The 18,973-nt window shown below is 51.7% G+C and overlaps 1 protein-coding gene and 1 long non-coding RNA gene across 11 annotated transcripts in view; one reads left to right on the forward strand and one right to left on the reverse strand.

Moving 5' to 3' along the window:
* The window catches only part of WT1 (WT1 transcription factor), a 51,129-nt gene extending 40,975 nt beyond the window's left edge, over positions 1-10,154 (reverse strand). For 3 of the 8 annotated variants that reach the window (XM_070803997.1, XM_070803996.1, XM_070803994.1), the window contains exons 1-3: positions 9,312-10,153; positions 3,590-3,712; positions 3,061-3,163 (exon numbers count right to left, since the gene is read on the reverse strand). In XM_070803997.1, the coding sequence (XP_070660098.1) occupies positions 3,061-3,163; positions 3,590-3,712; positions 9,312-9,756 (671 nt within the window). In that variant the 5' untranslated portion in view covers positions 9,757-10,153. Of the gene's footprint in view, positions 1-2,090; positions 2,257-3,060; positions 3,164-3,589; positions 3,713-3,919; positions 3,943-8,885; positions 8,910-9,311 lie in introns of those variants that run through there. The other 5 variants (XM_070803999.1, XM_070803998.1, XM_070803995.1 and 2 more) reach the window with 4 other exon arrangements.
* Positions 10,113-18,973, forward strand: part of LOC109569904 (uncharacterized) — a 53,225-nt gene continuing 44,364 nt past the window's right edge. For all 3 annotated transcript variants that reach the window (XR_011570902.1, XR_011570901.1, XR_002182383.2), the window contains exon 1: positions 10,113-10,456. This is a non-coding gene — a long non-coding RNA (uncharacterized lncRNA). The remainder of the gene's footprint in view (positions 10,457-18,973) is intronic.

Below are 18,973 nucleotides of genomic sequence, written 5' to 3' on the forward strand. Positions count from 1 at the left end.
AGGAGTCACTTTACCGTTCTCTCCAAATAGAGAATTTTGAGAATTTTCTCATAGCAAATTCACATTGTGTGGTGCTTATTTAATGTCAGTGTATATACCAAATACACTAACCCCAGGCTAAATCCAAGACTGGGGAGACAGAAGGAGCTTTGGAAGGGCAGGACAAAGAGTCCTGGCAGGCTGCCTTAGCAAGTGCAACGAGGCAAACAAAATACAAATTCAAAAAATACAAGCAAGCCTTTCCTAGGAGGTCCCAATTTTAGACAGAAAAGGGAACAGAGCCAGGGACCAGTAGAAGAACCACTGAATATCTAAGTGATTAAAGTTTAGTTGTGTTTCCTATGTTTTTCAAAAACTGTGTTCACAAAAGCATTTAAATAACCTTTCAAACTTTTTTAGAAGTAGGAAAGAAGGAAATGACACAACAGCAGTAATGTGGATGCACATATTCTAAAACATCCCTACACCTGTACATCCATCATTACTGCAGGAGAAGTATCTGATTTTGAAAGGTGATTAGAAACGTTGTGAATTTAGGGTGGATGGAGCTTCAAAGACTCAGGCAGCACCAACTTCAAGGGAGCAAAGTTTTCCTACAGGGGTCACAAATTTTTTTTTCAGGAGATGTTATTACTTAGAAATTTTTCTATAACAAGAGAAAATGGTATTTTTATGACATTCATACAAAAGTGAGCAAAGAAGTTCCAATTATGTAGAAAGAAGAAAGGAATAAGCAAATAACTCTGAAAGATGAACCTGACAAAAGTGCTTTATACAGCAGCCAGTTAGAAGATGGATTCGAAAATGTGAAATTTTTATGTATAAAATGCAATCCAAGTGACTTTTCCTACTTTCATAGCAACCACAAATTCAGACGCAAGTCAAAATCCACCACAGGGACTCAGTTTGGAGAACTGCTGTTAAGCCAGAGGTTGTGATCACTTTATCCCAGACTCCTTTCTAGGCTGTTCAGCCCCTTCTTAGAGACCCACAGGGTGGACTTAGGCTTGAAAGAGGGGGGAGTAAGAAACATGTGTAGCTGTGTCACTACTGAATCAGACTCCAAAGCCCCCCAAGTCCCCAACCTCCAAGGAGGTATCCCAGCCCATTTAAACAGCACCCATTCCAGCATCAAGGTCTTCCTCTCTGCGTGGGGTGAGGCATCAACCAGGAGCCAAGGAGGAAGGACTGGGCCAAAGTCATCCCACCAGGAACCATTCCAAAGCCCATCCCACCCCAAGGCTAGAATAAGAGCAATGCCAATCTGGAAACAGGCAGAAGCAGCTCCTTAAAAAAGATGGCAATGATCCCACCATCTCAGTTTTGCTTGGGGAGGTGCTTTACAACAGAGATTTCAGATTCTGTACCCATTCCAGTGAGCTGAACCACCAAGGGCAAGTGCAGAGATGTCTGCCAGGAGCAGATCCCTGAGCCTGCTGTACCAAGAACAGAACTGGGTTCTGCCAGCTAGAGAGGGAGACAGGAGAGTGAGAAGGTGTGATCATTCAATCTCTACCTGGGCAAGTGTTAGTAGCTCAGTCGTGTCCTGACTCTTTGCTACCCGATGAACTGTAACCCACAAGACTCCTAGGTCCATGGGATTCTCCAGGCAGGAATAGTGGAGTGGATTGCCATGCCCTTCTCCAGGAAATCTTCCTGAACCTGGGCAAACTGCATGATTTTTTTTTTTTTTTTCCTGCCCTCTCCCTCTTAAAAAAAAAAAAAAAAATCTAGTGGAGGTCGGGCGTAAAAAAAGAAAAAAATAAATAACAAAACGTGATCTTGAATCCAAGATCAGATTAGATATGCCGGATTTCCCCAGTCAAAAGGAAAGGTTTCCGAAGTCTGTGTACTCTAGGCCTAGAGAAGTAGGTGGGCTGGACCCAGTCCTTCCCCAGAATGGGAGAATCAGACCAGTGTTCTAGGCTCGGTTTCCTACATACTCCGGGGCGTTGGGTTTGGGATGAGCCGCTGCGAGCTCGGAAACGAAGACCCCTTCCCCTCCTCCACCTGTGGGACTGGAGGGCCCCCAGGCGCGGCCATTCCTTCCACCAATCTCCCAGGGCAGGCGCTTTTCCTTCCTTCATTACCTCACTACCTCCTTCCCTTGACGTCAGCCCCGGGTCTTCCAAAGGAGGGGAGGGAAGATGGAGATGAGTCTGGGGCAGTCGGTATCAGGATCCCCGCAGCACCGGGTCGGGGGTAGGGGTGGAAAATGAGGTAATGCGCGCCCAATCCCCGGCCTCAAAAGGCCGCTAGCGGCCACTTCCCTCCCGGCTCCGGCGGGTGTAGTTACTAGGCAACCCTATCGGCGACGCGGGATGCCGGCCAAGTTCACCCAAAGTTGAAGAATAAATTTGGGGGAAGAGAAGGTGGAGGGTGGAGCAAAAGCAGAGGAGGCACGAGGGGCAGGAAAAGAGCTTGGAGGGAGAAGAAGCTGGTTTTCCGCCTCCCGGGATCAGGAAGAAGGGCGGGCGCGGAGGCACCGCAGCCGCCCGCCTGCAATCCCGCATCCAGTCTGGGGCAGCGGGGCTCTGGGGAAGACGCCCCCAGGGCGCTGCCGCACCCGAGACTCTGGGGGACTGGGGTGGGGAGAAGGTGGTGGCCCGAGTGTACGCGCCCTGGAAATGGTCCCAGAGAAGGCTGGCGAGTGTGTCCAGCGCGCGAGGAGGGGGCTAGAAAAGGGAGACAAACTGGCTGACTGGGTGGGAGTGGACCCCGGGTTTAATCCTTGATCCCGAGGAGGCTGAAGTCCTCCTAGCAAAGAGCCCTTACCAAAAAATAAAAATAAAATCCTCAAAGTTCTGCTCTTCAGCTCCAAACGGTAACCGCCCTCATTGATATTCAAAGTAAGACCACCAGGAGACCGGGAAACCTACGTCTTTCAGATAGGAACCAAGAGATGGGCTTTAATTTGCTTCAGGAAGCCCAGTGGGTTCGAGGCGCCCGTGGCCTCCAGGACTCGCAGGCGGGGCCGCCCGGCGGCGGACACCGCCCTCCAGCTCGAGCGCCCCCTCCGGGGTCGCGGGGACCCAGACCCGGTGCGGAGCGCCTTCCTACCTGCTGTAGGGCGTCCTCAGCAGCAGGGCCTGGCTGCCTGTGCAGCTGTCGGTGGGCGTGTGGCAGCCGTAGACTGGGGGCGGCACGGAGTACTGCTGCTCCCCTGCAGAGAGCCAGGAGAGCCGGGTGAGAGCGCGGAGGGCTGGGGGTGCGGGGCCGCGGGGGGGGGGGGGGGGGGGCTGGGCCCCCAGGCTGTGCAGGGCGCACGGGGGCCTGGATGCCGGGGCCGTGCCGAGAGACGGGTGTCCAGATCACAGCGAGCTAAGCTTCTCCCTTTACCTTCTTTTTTAAGCAGTCACCGCACAGAACACGGAAAAAGACCCTCTGGACATTCGCAGTGTCGGCGGAATGGGGCTAACATACTAGGGAGTGGGAGAAAACAATCTTTTCTTTTGAGATTAGGCTATTTTTAAAATTCTTCTAGCTGTCCTCTTCTCCCTTCCCCAATTTGCTGTGAGTTGGAAAGTCCTGGGGAGGCAGGGGTGGCATGGAAGAAGGGGAGAAGGCCCCCACCCCCACCCCGGCTTACCCAGAGAGCCCTGCTGGCCCATGGGGTCCTCGTGCTTGAAGGAGTGGTTGGGGAACTGCGCCGCGTGGTGCGAGGGCGTGTGACCGTAGCTGGGCGTCCCGTCGAAGGTCACCGTGCTGTATCCTGCGGACAAGGCCGAGAGAGAAACAGCGTCAGCGGGGAGTCAGGGACCCTGTGAACCAGAAACCGGGCGAGGAGCACCCAGCCCCGCATTCGGATCCCGAGTCAATCAGCCCCCAGGGAAGCCGGGCCCAGTGTGACCTCGGGACATGCTCCCCGCCCTTTCCCGAGTAAAATCCAGACCTCCCCAGAGTTTCCCAATTTATTTACGCCCTTGTCTTTCACGACGTCCGCGGCTTCTGCACCGAACCTCGCCAGTATGAAAACTTTCAGCCGCTCGGCGGAGAAAGTCGTTCTCCCCCCAAAACAAAACAGCTCGGTTCTCCCGCAGGGGCAGCGGCGGGCGACCAAAATGGATCTGCTCGGCTGACCCGGCGCTGACTCGGAGCCGTAAATCAGAGGCCCGCGCACCAACTTTCATTAATTACTCGGGGCCAGTTAAACGGCCTGGGCTTTAAATGGGGGAGAGTAATTACTGAGTAATGTTATCTGTCTGAGGCTGCGCGACCCGACACCACTGACACCCAAAGCCCTCGGGAAAGCTGGTGAGGGGCAAAAAAGAAGTGGCCTTTCAAGTTGGGCCTGCGGGCCTCGACCCTGCGCCTTCCTCGGACCCAGCTCGCGCCCTGAGGATCGGACTGTGACCATCATTGCAGGGGCCGACTTCCTCGCGTCCCAGGCCGGGAAACCTGTTTGTTTCAGAGTGTGTCTGACAGTGTACCTCCCTTTCCCTACATGGTACGCACGGGGTCCAATGCCTCAGTTTCCCTGCTGAGAAACCGAAGGCAATGTCGCGGCATTCTTCCCCAGCTTTCCGAAGGTGGAGGGGGGGGCGGGGAGAACACGTGTTGGTGGTTGAAAAAAACGTAGTCTCCTGTGATTACTGTCACCAAAGTACTTAAAATATTTACCCCACTGGCTTCTGCAAAACTGTAGCTGCCTCTGGGGGAAAAGCATCCTCCAGCTAAGATTAGGATCAGTTCTGAGTCCTGAACCCAATGGTGGGGTCCTTTCCTGTGCGCAGGCTCCGTAGTCTCTGAACTGAGGTCCTGGCCAAGTGAGGAATCATATTAGTCCAGAAGCTCACATCGGCTCCCTGCAGGGCCACTGGGCTGAACCCAGTCCCCCCACCCCGCCCTCGCTGGGCCCCGCCTCCTGCACTGAGCTGAGCCTCCAACCAGCCCCGTCCTCAATTCTTGGGAGTGGGGTGAGTCAAACAACCCCCATTCTCCAACTCTTGGCCCAGGCATAATCAGGGCTCTACAACAAACGTCCCTGAAGACTTAGATTGAACAGTGAAAGGTAATACCCACGTCTTTTAAACGCCCCCCTACCACCCCGCAAAAACAAAAACAAAAACAAAAACCCATAACCAAGCTTCTACAGTCCACTTCGGGGAATGTGATGTGTTAAAGAGTCGGAGGGAAGGTTGGAGCAGGTCTTATTAAACGAATTGTACAAGTCTCTCGCACCAATTGGCGCCACAGGTTGACAACTTAAGAAGCCACCAGCTTTAGCAATTTGCATGACCCCAGAGGCCTCTATTTCTGGCCTGCTAAGTGGGCAAAGATAACCCCCGGCCCGCTAGCTGTCAGGAGTGGGTGAGCACGCTGGCGCTTCCAGGCACTTCCTTTTGGGAACGGAGGCCGCGCTGTTTGAGGCCTACCAATCAGCTGACAAGGGAAATTTGGCTCGGAGCGCCCAGTTTTACAGGAGGAAGGCCGAATTTTGAAAGAACTGTTTTTTAAATAAAGAGGAGAAACAGGAGCGACAAAGAAGTTGTCTCTAGATGAACCCTTCTCCATTCCTTAGCCGGTGGCCGGAGCACCGTGCTGTCCCCGGAGGCGGGCCCCCGCCACCATCGGTGCGCGGCGAGGGGCAAGGGGTTTTGGGAGGCCGCTCCTGCATGGATCGCCTCGACTCCGCGCCCCGCGAGGCTCCCAAGCCCCCCCCCCTCTCCGGAGAGGGGGTGCACATCGGTAAAAGCGCCCTCATAGAGGAGGGGAGAGGGCCCTTTAAATTAGAAGCTTATCGGATGCGGGACTGATTAGAGAGCGTGGTCCCGGGGCCTTGCACTGAGACAAGCGCGGAGAGCCCGGAGGCGGGGGCCGGGGGCCAGGGGCCGGAGGAGAGACAGCTGCCGGCCAAAGGGGACAGCTTATTCAAAGATTCCTTGTATTGTTACAGGCCTTAGAGGGAGAGGCTCGAGCGGCCAAGGTAGCGCCTTTCCCACGGTTCCTCTCGGCCCGGCAAAGCAGCGCAACCTTGACCGCGTGGAGCAGCGACACAGGCTCTGCGCTTCTCTCCCCCGCCCGCCGCAGCGGAGGAGTCCGGGAACAGCCTGGCTGGGCCAGGCCCCCGCGGGAGCTGACGGGTGGAGGGCACAGCAGGCTCAATCAGGAAGGTGGTCCCCAAGGGCTGAAAATGATGACTCCGCAGCTGTGGCAGCGGCAGCGTATGGGGAAGGCTATCTAGCAACGAAATACCCTCTCCAAAGCGACCCGAGGGGGGCGCCCTTGGCCCTAGGGCTGTGCTGGTGTCCCCGTGTGACACTAGGTGGCCCAGTAATAACCAGGTATCCTCCAGGGACAGGGTTCTGCGCGCCAGAGGGGCTGGGGAAATCGCTCAAGACTCTCAGGCAGTCTTCCTCTTCCCTTCCCAAACTTCGCACCTAAGTTTGGGAATGCATGTCCTCACCCTCCTGACAAATTCCCCAACGGTCACACACAGACTACAGTGGGTTCGGTGCCCGTCCAGCAGAGAAGAGGAAATCCATCTCAACAGGGGGGCCAAGATCCCCAGAAACGGAGGTTGAAATAACCTAGAATGGTCTGGGTTTGAGTCCAGGTTCTGTCAGAGAGAGATCTCCCGGACACCTTATCTCTTAGAGTCTAGATTTCCTCCAGTGTCAGGCTGTGAGCTTCTTGCAAAGGCTAAGACATTCTCTCTTAACATTCAGTCTCCAGTGCCTGGCACAGAATAAGTGCTCAATAAATGTTTCCTGAATGAGTATTTATAAGCAAGATTAGAATACCAGGTATTATATTTAAGAAACTCGAAAAAACCCCAACTGAGGTATGATACCTTGGAGTGGGGGGATATGCAAGAGTGCCAGCAATTGTCTACTCCCCTGAGCCATTAAAGGTTGCCCTGCCTAGAGACTGGGATCCAGAATCTTGACTCCTCTCCCCTGGAACTGGCCTTGGCCAGCTGATGGGCTGTGGGGAAGGAACTCTTGCCCTTGCTTTCCCCAACTCACGCCTCCTGCCAAGACTCTGCATTTCTAGGGGGGCTGCAGGAAGCCCAGAAATCAAGAGAATAAATCTGAAATCTCAGGGCCCAATCTTGTTGACAACGCCAGGGCTGAGCCATGAGTGGCTTCTGACATTCCACCCCAACTCCCAGCTGCCAAGTGACTTACAGAGACTGGGCAAGCATGACCCTTTATGTTTTTATCACAGGAGAAAACCCAAGCCTAAAGACAGGAACCAGCTTACAGGCTGTGGCCTGGGTCTGTGGCCTCTCTACTGAGCAACTTCCCAGGATGTTGGGGCGGGGGAGGCTCCTTTACCTATTAGTCGTGGTCCCCAGCTCCCAAGCCCCTTCTCTTTGACATCTCAGGCCTATCCTCTAGAGAGGAATTGAGATTTTATTCCCCTTACGTGTAGTGCTGGCTGGCTAGGAAGCCCACAGTCTCAACCCTGAGACTTGAGTTGATGGAATTCCGGGCATCAGATGACCCTGTAGAAGTTTGGACACAAGGACCCAACCAAAGCCAAAGAGTCCTGGTTCCAAAAACCCTACAGAACCTAGATGGACTCAAAATGATAATGGTATTTTGCACACGGGGTACTTAAATGGTTTCTAAGGTGTCTTCAAATAGCTCACAACCAGAGACTCACTTATCTCATACACCTGCCTGCCAGTCTTGCCCTTTTAGGTCCAGCCAAGTTTAAGCGGCTGCTGCCTTCTGTGTTTAGAATCCCGGTTGGGGGGGCGGGGGGCGGGGTCGGACTTATGTGGCATAGAACTTCAAACCAGAGTCAGACATCAGGTTGGGCATCTTATAAGATAGAGAAACTGAGATCTGGAGATTTACCAAAGGTTACACCAACGTGCTAATTAGAGGTGGTACGATCAGAGAACAAGAGACTGCAATCCTCACTGAACTGTTCAATACTCCATGAGTTCCAAACACTAGCTTTCCTTTACGAAAGACTTAGAGTGGAGGGACCTCATGGGTGGGTTTGAGGTTTGAGGACATGGATCCCAGATTCCCCGAACGAAGAGAGGAGGGTGGTTTCGGTTTCGCCAGGGCTTCTGGCGGGCCAGGTGCTCTCGGCTGGGTGTGAATAGGGTCGCGCGAAAGAAGATACGCGTTTAGAACTTGCGCGGGAAGACGGGAAGAACATCGCCCTTCTTCCGCGCTCCTTGGGCGCCCCAGAACCTCCTGCAAACAGAACGCACTCTTCTGCTCCCAACCGAAGCATTCCAGAAACAGACTAGTCCTAGGCCCGAGCGAATTTTTGCTCTAGGAAAAGCATCCGCTCCTGCGTTTTTAAAGCATTTTCTAAAACATCGAATCAACCAGAACTGGTTTAGGTTGACAACAGCGCATATGTCTAATAAACAAAATAAAATGCAGAAGTTCGGCGTAATTGATTCTACTTTGGTCCCTGAGAAAAAGCCGGCGACGGCTCAAGATGAGAAACCTACGGCTGTGTCCCTTGCTTTATGAGGACTGAAAACGGAAAATAAACCTCTCTTTCTTTGTTTTAACTTTCAAGTCTTGCAAAAACCTTTCTCCAGCTACAACCCGGGTTCAACGACTAGGAGGCGCCTGAGGCGGGCTGGAAGGAAGCCGGCGCTCTGGCCTCATTTCATCGCCTGTGGTAGGACCCCGTCGCGCAGGGTTTGGAATCGGATAAACGGGGTTCTCCTCCAGCCCTGGAGCCCGCGTGGCCGCACCTGACCTGGCACCCAGGAGCTATCCACTTCTACACTACTATACACTAGAGCCAAACGCAAACAGGGACATGGATCTAGGAAAGCCACTATTTTGTCCCCAGCTCATTCATTTACTCATCCTAGGGCTCCAAGGTACTTATGGTGCCTCCATTAGGGCCAGAGGGGCTCCTGGCATTTTTGGCGGGCAGACGCAGCAAGGGCTGCTCACCACGCGCTGGTCCCACTCCGAATCCAGGGTCTTGAAACGCCAATGTTTGCCGACAGTTTGGTGGTGCCTTAGGCGACAAAACTTCTTCCCGAGGTAGAGCCAGGCATTGAACGGGTTCCCGCTTCCCATCCCCACGGGGATCTGAGAATTTCCTGGGGTCCAAGGACCCCCAGATGACCTCCCGGCTCAAGCGAAGGGTCCGGTTCCCCGCCCTGGAGGATGTCGGGAACCCACGCCGTGGACTTCCTCCTCTCCCCGGGCCTCCTGTCTCCCCCAGCTGCGGCTTCCTCTACCCTCACAGTCCTTGGGGAGGTGACCGGGTAAGAGCTGTGGTCAGGGAAGGGGTAGGACAGGGGAGTGCCCTGTCCTACCCCTAGCCCAGCCGCCACCGCCCCGCGTGTAGGGGGCGCTCCCCAGCCCGCTTACCCTGGTTGCGAATAGCGGGCTGGCTCTCGAGGCAGCTGGGCAGGTAGGGCGCGTTGGGGAACATCCTGGCCTGGCCGGACGACGCCTGGCTGGGCGGAGGAGGACCGAAGGGCCCGTAGCGACAGGCTCCAGCCGTGCCGGTAAACTGGCCAGAGAAGTGGACGGTGAAGGCGCTCAAGCACTGCTCCTCGTGCGGCTCCGCGCCTCCCCAGCTCGGCTCCTGTTTGATGAAGGAGTGAGGCGGCGGCGGCGGTGGGGGTGGCGGCGGAGCCGGCGGCGGCGCAGGGCCGCCCAAGGACCCGTAAGCCGAGGCGCCCGGGGGCGCAAAGTCCAGCACTGGCGCCCACTGCGCCGCGCCGCTCACGGGCAGGGCGCAACCGCCCCCGCCGCCCAGCGAGGGTACGGCCGGCAGCAGCGCGTTCAGGTCCCGCACGTCGGAGCCCATCTGCTGTGACTCAACCCCGGACGTTCCGCGGGCCCTCCGGCTTTGCAGACGCTCGGCGCTCGACTCCGCCTCGCCTAACTTGGCCCAGATGCCTTCCGGACCCCGGATCCCCGGCAGCTGGGGCTGCTGAAGGCACCCAGGCCCGGGCCGGAGCGTGTGCGAAGACGCCGGCTCCGGGGCACACGTGGACGCCGGCTCTTGCCGCAGGAGGAAGTCCAGGATCGCGGCGAGGAGGCGGCGGGGCCCCGGCTCCTGGGCTGCCGTCCGGGCTCTGGGTGGGTGGGTGAGTGAATGAGTGGGAGGGAGGGAGGGAAGGGGGGAGCGGATAGGCGGTCGAGTTGCGAGAGCCCCCGAGTGTGGGCGCTGCCTTGAACTCCTTACCCCAGCTGCCTGGCTGCCCCCAGCTTCTCAAAGCTCAAATAAGAGGGGCCGGCGGCGGGGGAGGAGGAGGAGTCAGGAGTCTCGGCGGCTCCATTCACACCGCAGCCCTAGCGGATCCAGGCAGGGCGCGCGACTCCTTGGGGGCGTCCTCGCAGTGCGGGTGGGGGGCGGGCCAGAGGGAGCGTCCCTCTCAGAGACACCCTCCTCTCCTACCCGCCACGCGCTCTTCGCTGGCCTGTGGGACACAGGCCTCCCCCCCACCTCCCCTTCTCGGCCTTCGCGAGTGTGGGCGCCTCGGGGCACTGGCGAGCCGCTCCAGGTGAGCAGGGAATGTCCCCCCTGCATCCCTGTGTGGTGAGGGTGGGGATGGGGTTGTTAATCGGGGAGGGCGGGTTGGAGGGAGGGGCAGGGGGCTCCACGAGGGCGGAACTTCGGAATAGCTGCAGAGAACTTTTCCTGGACTTCAAAAAGGAGGATTCCTTGCTTTGCGCCCGCGAGTCCGGCTCTTGCTTCTAGAGCCGTCAGACTGGACTGGTGGTCATAATCTCAGAGTCACTGGGGAGCGGGGTGGCTTTTTGTGGATTCCAGAGGCCAGACTCAGGCGTAGGTGGGTGACCTGGAGGTTGCATCAATTTAATAAACGGAGCGTAATTCCATTGACTGGTGACATGGTGAGGTTTGCGCCCAGAGAAGGGCGGTTTCCACGTACCTGAAATCGGTGCCAGCGACACTTCGTCTCCCTTTCTAGTGAGGAGTGTCTAACTCTTCGACGGTGACGCCGGGAAAACAGAATGGCGGCTAGTTTGGGAGGAAAGAAAACCCTTAGGGAAATGCCCAGATTCCGGTTGGAGAATCCTGGCGCCGAATGTGGAGGGTAGGGGGTGAGGAAGGTTTGGATACAAGTCCTTGGAGGTGAGATTGGCTCCCGGAGCGGCTCCTGCTGAGCTCTGCCTCCGCTCATTCCAGTCGGGAGTACCACTCTGGATGCGCGGTGACTGCCCAAGAGGCACAAGCCAGGTTAAGGGGACGGAGAACCTCAAGCGGCCCAAGGCAGGGTTCTTACCGTTGGGAGCTCCCAGAGCCTGGCGCAGCCAAATCAGGTTCCTGGCTCTACCTAGTCATTCTTTGGGAGTCCCGCGCCCCAGAACAGGTGTTTGAGGTTTTGTTTAGTTTTGTTGGTTTTTCTAAAATAGCCGGCTTCTATCGGAAAAGAGACCCTAGGCTAGAAGCGCCGGGAACCTGGATTGGAGTGCGCTTCAGGGGCGCGTGGAAACGCCCAGGAGGCAGCGGCGACGGCGCAGCCTGGGACTGCCAGGAGCGCCGGGCGCGAAGCAGCCGGGTGCCGCTTGGCCTCTGACGTGAGACTGGCCGCGGATGGGGCCCGAAGATTTTCAGCCAAGCTCTCTGCAACAATCAAGGTTGCGGTTTTATAAAGAACCTGGGCGTTTTTAAAGCCTTGATTTACTCACAAGGAGCTTTGGTTTTAATTAATTCGCACTAAGTAAAAGCCAGGAGTTCTGGGTGCGGACCCGCAGCGTGTGTGGCACCTACACGCTAAGTACAGGTCCTTCCTCTGGAGGTCGCTTGTCCTGGAGGCTCAGGAAACCTTGAGGGCAAAGGTCGGGAACAGGCGCTACCCATTTGATGGCCGGACCACGTTCGCAGTGATAGACACCTTTCTGCGCGACTTTGGTGCCTGACTTTTCGAAGTTTGCGCTCAGAAGCTTTTTCTTTCTTTTCTTTTTAAAGAAGTGAAAAGGCTCTCGAGGCCAGCTCCTTCTCGTCTACACTCGTTGTGGGCCGCCCACTCCTCTCCCGCACGCCGCATCTGTAAACCTGAGCGGGGCTCCAGCGCTGGGCAGAGGACATGGGCTTTATGTCTTTTTGATGGAGAAAGGCCCCTCGCGATAAGACTTCTCAGGCCAAGTTGCCCCCTAGGACGCCCCAAACCTCTGTCTCACACCCTTCGCTCTTACTTATACTTCGAAGTCGTTTTTTCTTCAGGAGGACTCGCTCTAGTGCTGTGAGGGAAAGCGAGCCATTTATGAAAAGCCAGGGATTTCCACTTCTAAACGGGAAAGCTTGAGATTATTTCTTTTTTTATCCTTCTTTGCAGTTTGTTGGGGGTATTTGGAGAAGGGTGGCTTGATTGTGACCTTTTGTGGTTTTGAATCCTAGAGAGAGCAAGGGCGCTTAACTCTCTAAGGGGGGAAAAAAAGTTTTTGCCTGGGGGTGTGGTGAAAGGAAGGGGAGGGGGGGCTAGGAAATTTAGGACTCTACTTGTTGCCTGAAAATTCTTGAGGGAGGGAAAAGCAGTGATGCGATCCCCATTTCGACTCTGGGGTACCCCCTCGCCCCGACCTTGTAGTCCGAAGCGGTGGGAGGAGTCCCCTGCAACCCACAGCGCAGAGAAATAAGTGCTGTGCATCCGAAGCCGCAGCCTCCCCCGAGATGAGGTCTTCGAAGGTCCCTCGGCCTCGCCCGCGTCCGTGCCCTGAGCCCAGGCGCCCCGGAGCCAACTCTGGGAAACCCGCAAACTATTGCGCTCAGCCGGTGCCCTACGCTCTTCACTTCTCCCTCCGCTAGACAACGTTCTCAGCGGGCGCTCGGCGGTTCCCCAGGCGGACGCGCCCGCTGGGCTAGCCTCCGTGCCCTGAGCTGGGCAAGCAGTCTGGTGGGAAAGAAGGTCCAGCCTCTGCCCTCCCCAGCAGGTAGGGCAATCGGCGGCATCTCCAGCAGCTCGAGACCCGCCCAAGGTCCCAGGGATCTGAGGGCTGCGGAGACCTGGCCACTTCTTTCTCTCACACACCTTCCCAACCCCAGATAGCGAGGAGACCTCTGGCAGAGGATGTGGTCTGAACCACCGATTGGCAGAGCTAGAAATTCAACTCCTGTTCTACAGAAAAGGAAACTGAGGCCCAGGCAGAGGGAGGAGAGGCAGCTGTGGCGTGCAGTGGCGTGCAGAGCAAGGGATTGGTGAACAGAGAAAGGGATCGCAGCTCCCCACCAGGTAACCAGCAGCTTGAGGATCATAGACGCGGTCTGTAGCCGCTGGGAGCCTCAGTTTCCTTAGTGGTCACATGGAATAATGAGTTAACAGTACCCACCCTCAAGGGGTCTTCAGGAGTAGACAGAAAACAGTGTTGGCCTACGTCCTCGATGAACATTACAGTTTCTTGTTATTATTGTCCAAGGACATTGAACAAATTAGTGGCAAAACCGAGCTGGAACCCAGGTTCCTCTCAGAACTTAACCCACCACCCTCTGCCTCTTTAGAGCTAATGGAATGGGGAGTGAAGGAAAGGAGATGCTGGAAACCTACGTGGCTTTGGTGTCATTGGTAAAGTTCATCCTGGCCTGGAAGGGGTTTAATTATTCCAAGATTTTAAAATCGAGGCTGAGTGGGAGGGGGAGGGAGGTCTTCTAACTCCCATCCCTACCCCCACCCCCACTCTGACCCCGGCGCTGTCAACTGGATCTGACCAAGCGCCCAGCCTGGCCCTGCAGCCGCGGCCCCAGGGACCAGACCGTACTCCGGAGCCGCGCTCCGGGCGTCACCCCCGCGGCCGCCGACAACTGAATAAACACACCGAGTCGCTGCGATCTGTCAAGGGCTGGGGCCGCCTGCCCGCGCCCGGGGCCGCAAACAGCAAAAATGAGTGGTGGGCTGCGCGGGAGGAACCAGCGCTCGATTTTAGCGCCTCGCGCAGAGGCCAGTGCCAGAGCTCCACGCGTCTGACCGCTGCTCCTCTCCTCCCCGCCGACTCCAGCTCTTAGCAGTCTGCCTACCCCAGGCCGCGGCAGGCGCTTAGGCTGGTTTCCATCCCCGCGCCGGCGGTGGAAATCCCAGCTTCATTTATCTAAATTGAAAAAAAGAAAAAAGAGAAGGGCTTTTGTTATTGTCTACCCCCCGGCTTCCTCCGTTCATTTGAAAATTAACTGGACTTTTTGGCCAATCCACCATCTCCAGTTCAGACTCAGTTGGTTTGGGGTCCCAGGACCGGTGCGCGCTACCGGGTACGCAGAGCAAACTCCCCTTTCCTCCACCCCCGGCTCGCAGTGTCTAAAGCGCTCAGGGTTACCCGTCTGTTCTGATGCCACCGCGAGAGGGTCCCCAATGAGAGGATTCCGCAGCGCTGCCTCTATTATTATACCGTAAATCTTTTTAAATCTGGAACTAATTATATAGAGGATATGTCTCAATTTGTTCTGCATTAATGCCACAGTGGGGATGGAGGCCGGGCCGTGGCCAGAGCAGATACGCAGGCCTATGAAATTGATGAGCTGAGAGTTGCTTCTAGTCCTGAGCGCACCATCTGGAATTCCAGTCTGAGGTTACAATTAGAACTCCTGACCCCAGATTCAACTTTGCAAACAACAGGAGAAAAAAAAAAAAAAAAATGGGGAAAAGAAAAAAGACCAAGAGGAAAAAAAAAAAACCCCAAACTTACTCTGCACCTGTAAAAAAAAAATATCCTCACACAATCTTAAAATCTTCTCATCTTAGAAGATTCTTTCCAAGAATTTCTTTTAACCTATAAAAGATAATGGAATATATTTTATAGATTGGATTTTATCTTATCCCCTTTCCATCTCCAGGCTGCACTCGATTTTAATAGTTGTCAGTTTTCCCTCAATGTTGGATTTAATTATATAGGAACAAAACTTTCCTTAGTAAATTAGCTTGCTAAATATTCTGTCACTTTTGTGATTCTGCCTTTGAGAAATAGCTTAATTACGGAAATCTATCTGAATCTAGGATTCTTTTTTTAGTTGCCCCACCTTAACTGTAATCAGAGATGTTATTTGTGTTGTAATTTTATTTGTGTTCTAAATCAGTTGTGCCAATTTCTTCCTTCTTTCTTTAGTAACACGCTGCTTTATTTTCCTCTCACTTTGACCCCCTGAAGAAAACGAAGGACCAGGCAGTAAGGGGGAATCTGTTAAATTTATTAGCACAAATACTTAGACAAAACGAGATATAAATCATTCAGATGAATTAAGCCATAAAATATCCCAATGAACTCAGTCCCTCGCCAGGGTCCTGGTGTATAAATGTTCATATAAAACAAGGTATCAGTATTATCTTTCGAACTGAATACGTTGTAAAAATATCCAAATGTTAAGCAAGGAATATGGGGGCCATGGCAGGGCACGAAGGGAATATTCTTTAGAGAAGCCTGTTAGCACTGTGGTGCTCAAGATGTGTGACAGGAAGGAAAAATCTGAACAGTTTGCATTTGGAATATTCAGAAAAGACGTTTTTTCTTTTTAAGGATATATTTGATCAGAAGCACAGGAGTAAGGAAAGAAGAGATAAAGAACAAAAGACGTTGCTTTCTATAGAATGTTTAGCTTCAAAAAAAAAAAAAAAACTGCTCAGAAAGGCACTGGCTCTTCATACAGATAACGGATGAGCCATTAGTGCAGAGCCACCTGGGCCTTCGTCTGCAAACCCGGATATGCAGCTGGTCAGCAGGAGAAGGATGTGTGTTCACTAGAGGTCGACTGGGAGAAGAGGTGTGGGGGAGCGAGGGAAGGGAATTGCCAGAATTCCTAGCAGAGGTATACCCAAGACAAAAATCGATAAAATGTTTAAGGAGCAGTGGCTTGAAAAACCCATAACCAAGGCTCTCTGTAAATCTTGGCAAAGCAGGGCATTTTGTTGTTGTTTTGTTTTCAGAATGATTGCTCTGAAGCTTTTTTTTTTAAATCATGGAGTCAACCAGAAAAAAGGAATAATCTCCCCTTTATCTCCAGCAGGGGCATCCTTATCCTTTCATTTCTATTCATTTTTTCACCACACAGCAGCTATTCATTGGCACATCTTATATGACAGGCATTGTAGCAGGGACTGAGACTAAAGCAATGTGGGGACAAGGTCTGCCTTGCTCCCATGGATCTTACATTCCAGTAGGAATGACAGCCAAGCTGCAAGTCACGTGCTTTCATATCGTGATAACTGCTATGAGGAACGAGGAGGCTTGGGGATGGCAGCACCAAATCACTCTCCCTTCATTCTGCCCTCTACCCACACTGCCGTATTTTAATGTGCTTAGTAAGTATCCCACCCTATTGCCAAGACACAGGGAGATTCTGAAGGATTTGGAATACTTGGTCTAGATAAGTTTCTGCCTTCCAGGCGGCTGGACTTTGCGGAATCAGTCAGGTAGCTGTTTAGGTGGAGCTGCATTAAAATTGTCAGCGCTAGCTGAGGGACTGAAAGGTACTGAAACTCTGAAAAACTTGACTTTCTCCTTTTCAAAGGTAAAAATAACAGTACCTATTCAAGTTGTGAGAACCAGATGAGATAAGGCGTGTAAACTTTTTAGCCCATAGGAAGCACTCCATAAATGGTGGCTGTTATCTATATTAACATACAGTCTGGTTTTCTTTTGCTTTGCCTTTTGCTTCTAACTATGAAGAACTAATGAGTTCTAGACTTAGAGCTGGTGTTGGTGTGAGTTAAGAAAAGGTAGCAATTTTTGGTCTTGTTGGATCAGGGAGAAGGCCAGGAAGGGAAGCCCTTTGCTTAAGAGTCTGATCTCAAGCAAGGATGTTGCCACCTTAAAGTAAATTAAAATCATTGTGCCCTACATCTGGGCCCTGAAACGAGAAATATGTAACTTTCCTTCAAAATCAACTTCTCTCCTTTCAGTACAGAAGGCTTAAGACTAAAGTCAGCTTGAAAAGTTTAGGATTGCCTTCTTGTAGTCACATTTCAGGTATGTAGCCAGGTCCAGAATAAAGAATCCCAGGCTAGCTACAAGAAAACCTGGACTCAAATCCTGTCTCTGCCAATGACCATGGCCTTGGAGAAATAACTTAGGCTCTTGATTTTTCAGTACCCTTATCTGGAAAAGGAGGATGGTGAAAACAATGAAATAAAGTATGCAGGGTGATCTGAAAACCGTGAAGTGCTAGGCAATGCACAGAACTATCAGGGTGATCTGTAACATGAGAACTAACAGGGAAAGGAATACTCTTGGAAGCACTGGGGCCCATCATTTGCTCTCATGTTTTTCTTCATTTGTAAAGTGAGCCTTTCTCTTGTGTTTGTTGTGAGAACTCAATGAGATACGTGTACACAATACTTGGCAGAGAGTATGTGCTATGCGGATGCTGCTGGTACTGTTATTTTTACCCTTCTCTGGTCATTTTCACAGGCTCAGAGGTGAGCCTTATGCTTTCACAGCAGTAGCTTCTTCCTCTGGAAGCACAAACTAGTATAAAGAATCTGGCTTACGGATAAGATGGCTGGGGCTTAAGTCCTCCTCTGCTACTTGTTTTCTGTAGACTTTGGGTGACTTTCGTCTTCTCTATGAGCATTCACACAGAAACAAATTCCTATCTTCTTTTAAACTACCTGGGGCTGCATAGATATCTCACTCTTTCATTTGTGAAAGACTTTGCAGTCAAGGCATTGACAGTGTTTCCTTTTTGACTATGAGCTCTTTAGGATAAAAATTAGAATTTTATTTGGTTCCACTGGGATCTTGCAGAATATCTAACATATATCAAAGATGTTGATCATCCCATGCTTTTTCAAAATAAGCAGGAAACTGTTTTCAGCCAGTGGAGAGAAAAAGCAGTTTGACTGTCTTCCTGGAGTTACCACACAGCATTTATTAATAGTTCTATAAACAGGCTTGAACATAGTATTAGCTGGGCTGCTCAAGATATTATAAAAGTTTATGAGAAGTTGCTTAGGAAAAACAAGATAGAGTCATTAGAAATCTGATACTGGTCAATAGTGCATTTAATTCCAAGTCTCCATAAGTCACGAACAGATGAAACTTCTGTTGTGATCACTGTTCCAGATCTGAAGGATCCCCCTCTTCCCTTTTGTAGACATTAAATAGATTAAGAATGCCTAAATTTTTTTCCCTCTACTAATATAGAGGCTAATTACAACATTTCCCAAGGGATAATAAATGTTAAACTCTAATCAACAGATTGACACATGATAAATAAGAAAGAAGCACATAGCTTTGACTTTCTATTTAGGGCACATGTTTATCTTTAATTATCCCCAATCTGGGAATGGAGTAATTGCTGTTATCTATTTATTATGTGTTTCTAGAGTGACATCACATTTTGATTTTGCCCAGGGCAGCTTCAGTTTAAGCTGTTGTCCCAGCTTAGTTATTATTTTCCCTTTACTTCCAAAAGCATCCTGGTTTTGATGGTAAGTGATAAGGACTCCACTTGCTTAAAATTTTATTTTATAATAAAGATGGATTTAAGAAAGCTGTTAGAGCAAAGGTGAAAGATAAGAGTTAAGTGGAGCTAGTGAGAAGGAAAGATTGGATTGATGTTAGAAATGAAAGAATGAGAATAGCTACTGTAATTGAACATAAATCTTAGCTATGAGCTTCCTGACAGCCAACTCAAAGAGGGAAAATAAAACTAGTTACATATCTCTCTTAATGCAATAGAAGGAAGAAACCCAGTTTTTCAGAAGAGACCAACTTTTCTAGCAACAAAAGGAGCTTATTATTTAAGAGGAACTTATATCACTGAATTTTCTGTAAGAGCCATCAGCAATGGTTAATAATTTCAACAATAATGTTTCTAAAGTTGCAGAGACAGTCTCTAACTTGTGGCTTCTCATTTCAACTCAATAGTGTGGTATTAAAATTATAGTTCTATAAAGCTTTTTTTTAAGAGGGACAAGGCAATAATATATACTCCTATTAAAATTTTCTGATATCTAACTTGATTCAAATTAACCTAGTGTTAATTTTTAGAAACTCCCACTGATAATTTTTAAAAACATCTTTTATTCATTAATCATCACATAACTTAGAACATGAACCAAAGTACTGCTAAGGAC

Source organism: Bos indicus, chromosome 15 (genome assembly GCF_029378745.1).
Source record: "Bos indicus isolate NIAB-ARS_2022 breed Sahiwal x Tharparkar chromosome 15, NIAB-ARS_B.indTharparkar_mat_pri_1.0, whole genome shotgun sequence".
NCBI lineage: Eukaryota > Metazoa > Chordata > Mammalia > Artiodactyla > Bovidae > Bos > Bos indicus.